This window comes from Nematolebias whitei, chromosome 1 (genome assembly GCF_014905685.2).
Source record: "Nematolebias whitei isolate Nwh7 chromosome 1, NemWhi1, whole genome shotgun sequence".
NCBI lineage: Eukaryota > Metazoa > Chordata > Actinopteri > Cyprinodontiformes > Rivulidae > Nematolebias > Nematolebias whitei.
In genome coordinates, this window is record NC_056498.1 from 57,108,445 (window position 1) to 57,120,737 (window position 12,293).

General features: G+C 37.4%; 1 protein-coding gene across 1 annotated transcript; it reads left to right on the forward strand.

Annotated features, from left to right (window-relative positions):
- The first annotated feature begins 418 nt into the window (after positions 1 to 418).
- Positions 419 to 6,297, forward strand: sfrp5 (secreted frizzled-related protein 5). Its single transcript, XM_037685652.1, has 3 exons — positions 419 to 468; positions 552 to 629; positions 5,478 to 6,297. Exons 1-3 carry the CDS (start codon positions 447 to 449, stop codon positions 5,795 to 5,797), a joined length of 420 nt encoding a protein of 139 aa, XP_037541580.1. The 5' UTR covers positions 419 to 446; the 3' UTR covers positions 5,798 to 6,297.
- The last annotated feature ends 5,996 nt before the right edge of the window (positions 6,298 to 12,293 follow it).

Below are 12,293 nucleotides of genomic sequence, written 5' to 3' on the forward strand. Positions count from 1 at the left end.
ACCCCCATGTCAGAGAGAAGCTCTGTTTAAGGCTAAACATGCTCCGGAGCAAAGCATGCATGAGTTTGGAGTTACAAATAAACAGGAACTTGTTGCTTTGGTTTCCCCCTCGCTGTTTCACAATGTGTGGTTGCTGCGCAGCTTAAGTGCTGCCTGTGTCTGGGTGCTGAAATCACTTTTCACCCTGCACAGCAGCTCCCGCCGCAGCGTTTACCTTCCTGTACAGCCAAGACCACGCCTGCACCAGCAAAAATATACAACGGACAGAATACAAACATTTTCTCCAGTCTAATTGCAGGGCAAACATCACTCAATATGCTGGACTTGGTATTTGCTCTGCAGCAAATGGGGTCTGACAAGAGGAGCTGGTGGGGGCTCCAGATATGTGACTTAAAAGTGCTCAGTGGAACAATTTCATCCCCCACAAGCTTTGATTTGGCTGCCTAATGACCTCAGCTCAGATGTTAGGTATTAGCTAATCTGGTTTTATTAGCACCAAAAGAAATGTGATTAAATTCAACTGATGAAAAATTGTTTCCTTGTCCTCTCAGTGTCGAAGGTTTGCCCTCCCTGCAACAACGAGCTGAAAGCAGACAACATCATAGAGCATTACTGCGCCAGCGACTTTGGTAAGTAACAGAAATGGAAAAAACTTTATAAAATCTCCCTAAAGTCAGAGAAAGGTATGACTAAAATGCTCTGCTCATTTGGTGTGATACTGTTTAAGGGTTTAGTGTAATTTCTAATTACATCTCTAACAAGTTACCTTGTAAAAATATTTAACGCTACTTTTTAGTGCATCGTTTTCATTCAGCCGAATTCATTTCAGTTCAGTGAATTTAGCAAATGTACAAGAGTGACGTATGCATCTGAGGGACTTACTTTAAACAACGTGGTGAGATAATGCAGCTGAGCTCAAGCAACTGTTTTTAAGTGATAGACAAGTCAGCAGTAAAACATTGATGAGTGAACAGCATTCATCAAATACCGTATTTTTCAGACTATAAGGCGCACTGGATTATAAAGCGCATTAAGCAAAACAAAACAGTCAGATGTCAAACTTTAATCTTGATTACTTGATTTTAAGTGCGCCTTATAGTCCGAAAAATACAGTATTCTATTTTTTATTGATATCATTTATCGCCATCAACCGATAGCTTAAACCTTTACTTTGTGAAAACGAAAAAACTAACCAAAAAAATCATATTATCTGGGCTTAAAAATACAGTAAAGTTAAGTCAGGTCATCTGGTCTTTTTTTTTTTTCTTGTCAAGACGCTTCGCCTGTCGTCTAAAGGACTTCTTCAGTCCGAGGAGCTACATTAAACTCAGTCCCATAAGCAGCATGCTCACATGCCAACCAGTTTGCTGGTGATAAGATGGTTTCTGGGGCTCGCCCTCTCCCCTGTCGACTCCTCTGAGGCCGCCATAGCCAAAATGGCTCAAAACATCAACCACTGCTTGTGGGACTGAGTTTGTTGTGGCTCCTCAGACTGATGAAGTCCTTTGGATGAAGGACAAAACATCTCAACAACAACAACAAAAAAAGAAACCGTCCAGAGGACCTGACTTAACTTTGTTGGATTTTTTTACTTGGATTATTGAGCATGAATTTTAATGGATTTACAAATCTTTTTTATTTTTACTTTGTGACCTCCTTTGACCAGCATAACCCTTTTCTTCTCATAAACTGAACTCCATGAGTTATTTTCTCTGCTCATAACTGCCTGAAAGCTAAAGTCAATAAAGTTTTTGCCTGTGTCTGTGTTTGTTATTAGCAGCCAACATCTTATGAACCACTGGTCAGATTTTAATGAAAATACCTGAAAAAGTTATTGGATGTACAACTGACTTTTGAAGTCAGACCTATAGATGACCACTACACAGAAGCAACTTTAGCAATCTAAAAAACAAAACAACCTTTAACTCAGCCAATATTAGAAATATGAATCTAAAATCTATGCCTTTAGTAGCCGAGAGTGATCCCCAACATTTTCTGAGCACTTATACAAGATTTGATTTAAAACTTCCATGACCTATTGGAGTCAACTGTATCTGTCTGTTAGCGAAATGTCTCGTGAACCCATGGGCAGATTTTGGAGAAACACTCAAAAAGTAGACTTTGTTTTTACATCTCCAACTCAGTTACTTTTGGAGTCATCCTGATTAAAGACGATCACCACAGAATCAACCTCAGGCAGCACAAAATGACTAAACTCAAGTAATCTTACAGACATTGAGCTAAATTTGCTGTGTCAGTAGCTTAGAATAATCCTCAACACATAGTCCAAGGGTAACACATTTTGCAAAATGTTGCCATTTCACATGAGATTACGTAAAAAGTCTTTACAAGGTTTGACCAAAACCCCTATTATTCTGTCATTTCTCATCAAAGCATGACTTTTGTTTAACCTGTGATGATATGCATCCCTTCAATGGAAACTATGTCGTTACGTTGTAATTCCTGATTTTTGCATGAAGCCATAGCATCGTTATTTCATTATTTCTTCTCAATGGGGTTTTGACATATTATAACTTACACATTTTCTATTTTCAGTGGACGTTTGCCTCAGAGTTTTAAATTAAATGTACTGCTTTCTATTTCTTTCTGGTCTTACTTTGTTATTCCTGGCATTAAAGTAAAGGTGATGATAAAATAAAATAAAAAACTAAAATAAAATCAATAATATATTGTGAATATAGCCACACCTTCAGCGTGGTTTTAATACACTGAAGATGACCCTTATGAATAATACCCTGTAACATCCAGCAACAACAAAGGATGTCTTCATACTCTGAGCTGCAGCCAAGATACAAGCTCATCTTCCATGATTAATCACAACATTAATCAATACTTTTTTAAATTTATTTATCTGCTTAATTACGTATCTCAGTCTTTTCACATGAGAGGATTTCAAGGATCAGAGGGCATGTTTACTCAGATTATATGACTGAAACATTATAAGGTAAGTGAATATCCTGCCAAGTAAACATATTTCTAGACCAAAACTGTATGTGGCTGGATGAGAGATTAGATTAAGATAAGAAGGCAGTATACATTGAAGAGCAAGGCAACAATAAATGCACAAGAATCGTTTGGGCTACAGCTGATCTCATGGTTCGTGAACGCAGCTCTGTTCGGTTTTGGAAACTGTTTACCCTCAAAGCTTTCTTGTATTTTGTTACAATCCGCTTTTGATGTAGGATTCCTTAACATTCTTTGTTGTGCTATCAAACTCCAGGTTACAAAAAAATAGGCCAAGATGCTGGTCTGTACCAACACATCACGTAAACCTGGTGGATGAAAGAGTTTTCCCGCTTTAGCTCGAAGGAGATTCGCTTCTCCTCAAAATGACAGGACACTTTTCGATGCTCACAATGAAGAGAACCAGTTTGTTTAAAGACGTAGGCACAGCTTGCAACAAAGATGTTGGCCAGGCTGCACAAAGGGCCCCAGCACACTGTTCAGGACGGAATGTGACTGCACACAGGTGGGCATTTAAAGTGAAATGAAAGGAAAGGTGGCAATGTTATCCTCACACTTGAATACGGTCATTCATAAAACACACGCTCATCGTGACAAAACAGAATGTGAACAAGGAGCTGATCAGCCCACAAAAATCTTTTTGAACAGGCTATAATTTTAAATGTTTAGTATACATACATATAATGTACAATGGGTATTTATGCAACTTAAGCAGGAGAGTAGCAGCGGCTTCAAATGTTATCAGCCATTAAATTATCATTATTAGTTGTTATCATCCCCATAGGTTACACTCAGACTGTTCCCCCTACCTCCCAGTAGGTTTAAAGGTACGTTGTTATCATTGATAAAATGCATCTTAACCTGTAAGTAAAACTGGAAGGGTTTTTTGTTAGCTTTATTTAACCCTTTTCCTAAAGCTAACCTTATACCTGACCCAGATCAGTGACCCTAAACTTAACTCCCTGACCCTTGAGTCTATAACCTAACCCAGACCCTATACCTAACCCCCAGACCCTTGACTCTTAACCCAACCCCCCTGACCCTATTATCAACAATAAGAACGTACCTTTAAACCTACTAGGAGGTACAGGAGGGACAGTCTGAACGCAACCTATGGGGATGATAACTGATAACGACCATTTAATGGCTGATAACATTTGAAGCGGGTGCAAGTAGTGATGTAGTTATCTCCCAACAGGCGTGGGTACAAGATGACCCAGGGTCCAACTTGTGATTAATTTATCCTGTCAAATGGTTTCCCAGTAAACTCCTGTCTGAAACATTCTTCATCTCTCATGAGATGTCGCACTATTGCTTGCATGATCTGTTAACCCTTGGAGTATGTGTTGGGAGTGACTGTCAGCTATCATCACACCCAATTTTAGCACAATATCTGTAAAACTCCACTGAGTTCATCCATAAATGTGATTTATGATATAAAAATATGAACTCATGAACGCAGAACTCAGTGCTATATATCAGAAGTTAATTCTATTAGTAAATCTGAGTTTTTCAGATCTTTTGAAAGCTGCACAAAGTAATACCCAACAGAAACGTGTCAAACTCAAGGCCCAGGGGGCAAGTATGGCCCTGGTTACCATCTTAACTGGCCCCCAAGATGATATTTTGAAAATAAAATACTTTTATTGTTTCTCATTTTACTTTAAAAGTGAACATATACTTTAAGTCGTGCATTTAACAGTTGGTCACCTTTGAAGCCAAGAAAAATTAGTTAAAAATTTTCCATAATCTTTGATTTTGATGTGAAAAAAGCAAGAAAATGTGTCAAATGAGACAGATAAAACTCTTGTTGAGGCACCTACAAGCAAGAAAAGATGTCAGGTATCTAAATGAAGTTATTGTATTGACTGAAACTGGACCTTGGTTTGAAATAAGCTTTTAATTTTGGCCTACCTTTAAAAGTGAGCGTGACACCCCTGCAAGACTGCCATGATTTATTTCTTCAGAATTTAATTTATCAGATTTACCAGTTAAAACCAGCATGACTTGCATCTTGCTGAGGATTATGTGTTCTACTGTTTAGTCAGAAACCTAGGATATGAGGGTGTGTAAAAATGAGTGGAAAATTAGGTTAATAAAAACAATAATTTGTAGCACTTAATCCTTATGATAGACTCCCATTTATGGCTTTTGTTTTAAATTAAAGCACATTAAAGTTAGTTGCATGATTTACTGTAATTTATTTAGAAAAAATAACAAAAAATGGTCACGATCATAATATTTCTGAGTGAAAGTGTCCAAAATTACAAAAAAAAAACAGGCCATAATTTTGACAGTGTTAACAGGTCTTGCCACAATAACAAACAAGATAATAAAAAAAACAGCTTTATTACAGAGAAGAATGTTTGCAATGTGTAAAAGCTTCAGAACTGAAGTTCAAATAGATCAAGAGATTAGGAACGACTTGTTCACGGGATTTGGGTGTGAAGTTAATCCACGTCAAAACATCTCTTTCTTCCCCTCTCTTTCAGTCCTAAAGATGAAAATCAAAGAGGCGAAGAAGGAAAAGAGCGACAGGAAGCTCATTGCAGCACAAAAGAAGAAGAAGGTTTTGAAGCAGGGCATGCTCAGGAAGAAGGACTTGAAGAAACTGACGCTGTACATTAAGAACGGGGCCAACTGTCCGTGCTCTCAGCTCGAGAACCTGGGCTCCAACTTCCTCATCATGGGCCGCAAAGTGGACCAGCAGCTGCTGCTCATGTCCATTTACAAGTGGGATAAGAAGAGCAAGGAGCTCAAATTTGCCGTCAAGTCCATGAAAACCAAGCAGTGCTCCTACGCAGATGACTAACAGTGATGATCCTTGCTGCACCTTTTTTTAGCATTCACAATTCTTCCCACATCCCACCCTGCTTTAGTCATTCACCTTTAACACCAAGACTTCTGCTAAATCTGCTAATCATTTATTCTTTGAAGTACAGCAGGGTTGTACAAGTTTTAAAACATGGATCAGGACATTCTTTTAGCTGCAGCTCCCACAGATTAATCACGATTCGTTGTATGTTCCAAATCAAAAAAGCTGATCAAGCCCATTACAATGAACGCCGTCTTCTTTAATAATGACGCTTTTCTGTGTTGACAAAGCAGAATCAGTTAAACTGTATCTTACAGCATCTTAAAAAAAACATACAATAACATTATTAAATTAAGCAAAAATTGTGCAAAAGTTTTAGTCAAATTGAAGGACAATGGAGGGCAAAACACATGTAAAAATGGGGAAGTAAAATGTTTCCATGCACACACTGGCACAGAGCCTCTCAAAAAGCATAAATGCAAAAAAAAACAACAAAAAACCCCAGAGAAAATTCACTTAACTCTGTTCTTTCTCATGTAAAAAGTAAGGAGAGCTGATAAATAGATGTTTAAGAAAAATGTGTTTTTCCTGTTTGTTTCTCTGCTGAGACAGAAAGCTGATAGAATATAAATTAACAGACTGGATGATGATTTTTCAGACTTTGTATTGCATTTCTTGTTTTTGTGGCCTGAAAAATAACTGTTTTTGTGTGTGTAGAATTGGAGCAAGATGGATGTTGAAGTAGACATGCTGAAAGCTAAATAATAATAAAAACGGTACATTACTAGAAAGAAACAGACAGAGATTCTAAACAGAACCAACATTGTTGATCTGATAAGCTTCTTGGAACTCTTTTTTTTTTCCCATTATTTTTCAAACGCTTCATTTTTGTACTTAATTTCTTAAATATGCTTCAGATAAACTTCTATGGTATGAAAGCAGAAATCATACGTGCACAAACATAGCACCTAAGTACATTTTTGCTGTAGCAGTGAAATACAAAAAAAATATTTTGTCATAATCATCTAATCTATTAACCTGTTAGTAGTTCTGATGCTGAAATAGACATGTTTTTTTTTTCCAGAAAGTAAATAAAATATATTTGAAATTTTTATAAAGAATATCTCTTCAAGATGTCTCATTTCATTTTTTATTACCTTTAAACCACAAAATGCACACTTGTTTTTTTTTTACCTGAACAAAACTATTTATGTGAATGATAAAAGTCACAAGTGCTACTCAGTCCAGTATGTGGTAATGACCTTTATAGTACAGTAAAAAAAACATGATGGGCACTGTTTTCCATACTGACATGATTCCCACAAGTTTTGCAAGTCATCTTGTTAGCACTTATCGGAGGTGAACAGGCTAAGAAATAAAATAATGGAAAAATGAACATATCTGTTTCAAAGTGCAAATCCATATTTGATGATGCATCTACAAACATCACTTTTTGGATTTAGCGTGTGTTCAGTTCACACACTAATTGAGTAGGATGACCCTAAATTTAAAAGACATATAAAATCCAAGACACTATCCTAAAACATTTCAACTGTTGTATTTTTATTGCACGGCTTTCATGACAAATCAAACCTCCATTGCACAGAGAAAGCCCATCAGTTTTTGTGCTTCACCTCCAATACAGTCTTCCAGCAGTAAAACAGGTATACATTTTTTAATAGATAGTACCAAAAGACATCAACAGGACAGATTGCCAAAACATAAATTTAGTGTGTAATGTCCATTATTCTATAGCCAGACATTTAGCTCATTGTAAAAGCGATCCACGTTCATTGCAAGTTTTTGGGATTAGTTTTCTTCTTTCCGTTAGAAAATACACTGCCTGGCCAAAAAAAGTCGCCACCTGGATTTAACTAAGCAAATAGATATGAGCCTCCTATTGGATAATTTACTGCATGGGCGATTCTTTCAGCTGGCAACAAGTTATTTAACCCCAACTGGTGCAATGAGTTGCTTCTCATTTCTTAAACAACCATGTTGAAAGACACATTGCGTGGTCGTGGAGAAGACTTCAGTCTGTTTGAGAAGGGTCAAATCATTGACATGCATCAAGCAGAGAAAACATCTAAGGAGATTGCAGAAACTACTAAATTTGGGTTAAGAACTGTCCAATGCATTATTAAAAACTGGAAGGATAGTGGGGACCCATCGTCTTTGAGGAAGAAATGTGGCCGGAAAAAAATCCTGAATGATCGTGATCAATGATGATGATGGTGAAATCAAATCGAAGAAAAACAACAGTAGCACTGTGGGTTATGTTTAATAGTGAAAGTAAGAGCATTTCCACACACAGAATGCGAATGAACTCAAGAGATTTGGACTGAACAGCACTGTAGCCTTAAGAAAACCACTAATCAGTGAGGCTAACCAAAAAAAAAAAAAAAACTTCAATTTGTTAGGGAGCATAAAGATTGGACTCTGGAGCAATGGAAGAAGGTCATGTGGTCTGATGAGTCCAGATTTATTCTGTTCCAGAGTGATGGACACATCAGGGTAAGAAGACAGGCAGGTGAAGTGATGCACCCATCATGCCTAGTGTCTACTGTACAAGCCTGTGGGGGCAGTGCTGTGATCTGGGGTTGCTGCAGTTGGTCAGGTCTAGGTTCAGCAACAGTATGTGCTCAAAGAATGAGGTCAGATGACTACCTGAATATACTGAATGACCAGGTTATTCCATCAATGGATTTTTCCTTCCATGATGGCAAAGGCATATTCCAAGATGACAATGCCAGGATTCATCTGGCTCGAATTGTGAAAGAGTGGTTCTGGGATCATGAGACATCATTTTCACACATGGATTGGTCACCACAGAGTCCAGATCTTAACCCCATTGAGAATCTTTGGGATGTGTTAGAGAAGTCTTTGTGCAGTGGTCAGAATCTGCCATCATCAATGAAAGATCTTGGTGAAAAATTAATGCAACATTGGCTGGAAATAGATCTTGTGACATTTCAGAAGTTTATCGAGACAATGCCACAGTGAATTACATCAAAGCTAAAGGCGGTCCAACAAAATATCAGGTCTAAAGCTAGGCATTTTGTTGGTTTAGGACCATTATAAAGATTTTTTTATACCTGCTTTTATTTGGTGTTTCTGCATGTTTTTACCACTATTGTAGTCCATAGAAATGTTGTTTAGTCATTAAGGGGTTCCGTCTTTCTGATTTCCTTCTGGTGGACTATTGGTTTAGATTTGACAAGGAGTGTGCTGTTAAAAAAAGACTTTGTGCTTTAGGAAAAACATGGTATAGAGTTAATTTTTCTTTTACATTTAAGTATGCAAGCACACAAGAGAAAAACACAAACATTAGCAGCACATTATTACATATGTATAATTTATATCAATATTTAGCCCATAATTTGCTCAGAAAGTGGCATAAGAGTGGATTAAGACTTTCAGTCATGAGCCAGATATATAATTTGCTCTTTATACACCCCTCCTTGATTAAGAAGACTCTTGTTTGCCCCAAACTGTTTGAAAAAATAAGTGGCAAGCTAAAGTCAGCTCAACAAATAAAAAGTATTAAAAACTCTGGCAACAAAAAGGTCAGAACAGTTTCTAAAGCCTAAGCTTTTTGGATCAGTTGTTACTTCATGCATCTTCTACACAGTGTTCGAAACTTGGCAATGTTTAATGTTAACATTCATCACTGCAGCAATAAAGTAATGACAGAAAATGAGTAAAGTCAACTTTTATGATAAAAGGAGACACACAGCAGGCTGCAATATAGCTGACCAACTTTATGAAAACCATTCCCAGACTAATCACTCCAGACACGCACACACACGCACATAAAGAAATCAGAAATCAGAACGATTTGGCGTCTTTGTTCTAGAAGATGGATCAACTGTGACACTCCACAATGTTTCCTGACTTCGACTCAAATTTCCTAAAATGTGGAGACTTTTGAAGAGTGCTTGAAGCATGAATGCCAGCAGAGCAGCGATCTGTTTCCAAGCGATTGTGGAGATAATGCACAGCCTTGAGTCTGCAGAATGCCAAAAACAGGAGGGGACAGGCCTAATGGGTTTACATGTGTTGGACAGGACCACCTCTATTGAAAACTTTGAATTCTGTGTGATCAAAACCGAGACTGGAATACAAAAGCCACAAGGCAGGCTGGAAAGGTTTGATCCCATCTTTTGGAGCTGCTCTGCATACATGTAGTAGATCATGTACCTTAAAGGAAAATGATCAGCTTATATGCTGGATGTTCATGGGAAAAAAAAAATAGAAAAGTAAATAAAAGGATGGAAGTAGGAGAAACTTGGCATAGTCCCAAAGACACCCATCAGCACTTCCTGTAAGGTCACTTGTGTAGTTAATAAGGGCCTGATGATTGACCTGCAACACACGCAAAATAAACACGTCTATACTCGGAGAGGAACCGCAAGCGCACGCTGTCTCACTTTTATCCACTCAAGCCTAATTTTAAACATCTGCTCTGCGAAAGATTCAGCATTGAGTGCTTGGATGAAAAGAATGAAAGGAAAAATAATTTGACGGAAAAAAAAAAAGACCACCGGATCCACACACGCGTGCACACACACACATAATCCAGAATAAAGGCCACATTGTGTCTGATTTTATTGCAGTGTGCTGATAAGCAGCACCTTTTCCACAGCTGAATGGTTGCCGTCTGTCACCTGCTTGTGCAACCACCTTTCATACTGTCGATATTATCATGCCCGTCCCAAACGTTTTGGCTTTATTTATTTTTTTGCAGTTTAAATAACCTTCATGCACTATTCTATTTGAGTCTTTCTCTTAGTTTCTTTTTTTAATAATGTGCGTTAGAACTAGTTTGTTTCAGTGTTTAAGTGATGACTATTTTCAGAAACAAGTCAATAAACTTGAATATATGAATCGTAAAGGAGACGTATGGTGTGCTCACCCTACCCACTCTGCAAACAGTGAAAGCAGAGTGCTGACATTTGTATTATTATTAATCTCTTTACTGTTTTAGATTATTAGATTTTTGAAGTTACAAAAGAGAAAATGTCCACTAATCCAATGTCTACTATTAGATATTGAAACTGCTCTTAGAGTTGAACAGGATTGCTATGATTCTTTGAGCTTCTGGAACCTTATGTTCCCTCTCGGGCCCTGAGATCATCTGATCAGCTGCTTTTGGCTGTTCCAAAAAACAAAACTGAAGCTCAGAGGTGATTGGTCATTTCCAGTCATGGCCCCCCAACTTCGGAACAACCCCCCCCCCCCCCCCCCCCCCCCAACATTAGGCAGGCCAACTCCCTTCCTGTGTTCATATCTCTGCTAAAAACGTGTTTTCTCTGGCATTTCACACAGTGTGAGTTGATTTAGTATTTTTTATTCTGCGTTTTTATTTTTTCTCTTTAATGCTTTTAATAAATTTACCAGTACTATCATTAGTTTTATTATTTCCATTCATTTTACTCAGGTAAAAGCTGCTGTTTTAAATGTGCTTTATAAATAAAGTTGACTTGACTTTACACCGGACAGTCAAAACATGTAATTTATTAGTCAAGTTTTGTACTATGTAGCATTAAAAAAATTCTTAAAAATAATGTTTAAATAAAACATCCTACTATGAAGGAATGCATATTTCCTGCAGCCTTTGCATCCCCAAAATACAACCAAATACACTGTCTGGCCAAAAGAAAAAGTTGCCATAAAAAGGTCACGCACTAATATTTTGTTGGACCACCTTTAGCTTTGATTACAGCATGTATTCGCTGTGGCATTGTTTCAATAGGCTTCTGCAATGTCACAAGATCTATTTCCATCCAGTGTTGCATTAATTTTTCACCAAGATCTTGTGTAGTGAACTTAACCTGATGTCAAAACTGACCAGATGGACAGAAACTGTCATTTCATTGATTTGAATCCAGAAATACAGTTTGACCCATCCTGAGACTTTCTTTCTTGAATTAATCAAGTAGAAAAGACAATTCTCTATGATCATTACTATTTTACAAATGTTTTGATAATCAAATTGTGTTAGTTCAAACAATGTTTACATGTTGAAGTGAACTACTCATTTTTATTTACTTAAACAGTAGTAATGATTTTTATTCCTCATTCAAAGAAGAAATCAGGGTAATATGCATTTCTTGATTTTTCTGTCTTCAATGAGCAAATTTGTAAGTGTGTTAAAGTTCGAGCTTCGGTCAACTAAAAAGTTTACTGAAAAGAAATGTCATGTTTAACTTTTACAGCAAGATACAGGAGAGGTGGCACCACGAAGTCTGGTTTTCCCATGATATCTTTCTGTCTGTTCTTAAACAATCCTTGACTTTCCATAACACCTTACATCACAAACCACACCTCTGTTCTGGTCCATCCACGAATCAGAAAGCTCTCAAATGAACCGGAAGTATAGCCCGTTTAAATGTGGCAACTTCCCAGTTCAACAACAGAGTTGAGAAGAGTTGAGAAGAGTTGAGAAGAGATGGGTTACAGAGTTTCAGAGTTCAAGAGTTCAGAGTTCTGA

Coding starts and splice junctions, on each gene's coding strand:
- sfrp5 (XM_037685652.1), top strand. CDS start 447: ATGACCTCAGCTCAGATGTTAG. Junction 469..551: donor GACCTCAGCTCAGATGTTAG/GTATTAGCTAAT, acceptor TTGTCCTCTCAG/TGTCGAAGGTTTGCCCTCCC. Junction 630..5,477: donor TTACTGCGCCAGCGACTTTG/GTAAGTAACAGA, acceptor CCTCTCTTTCAG/TCCTAAAGATGAAAATCAAA.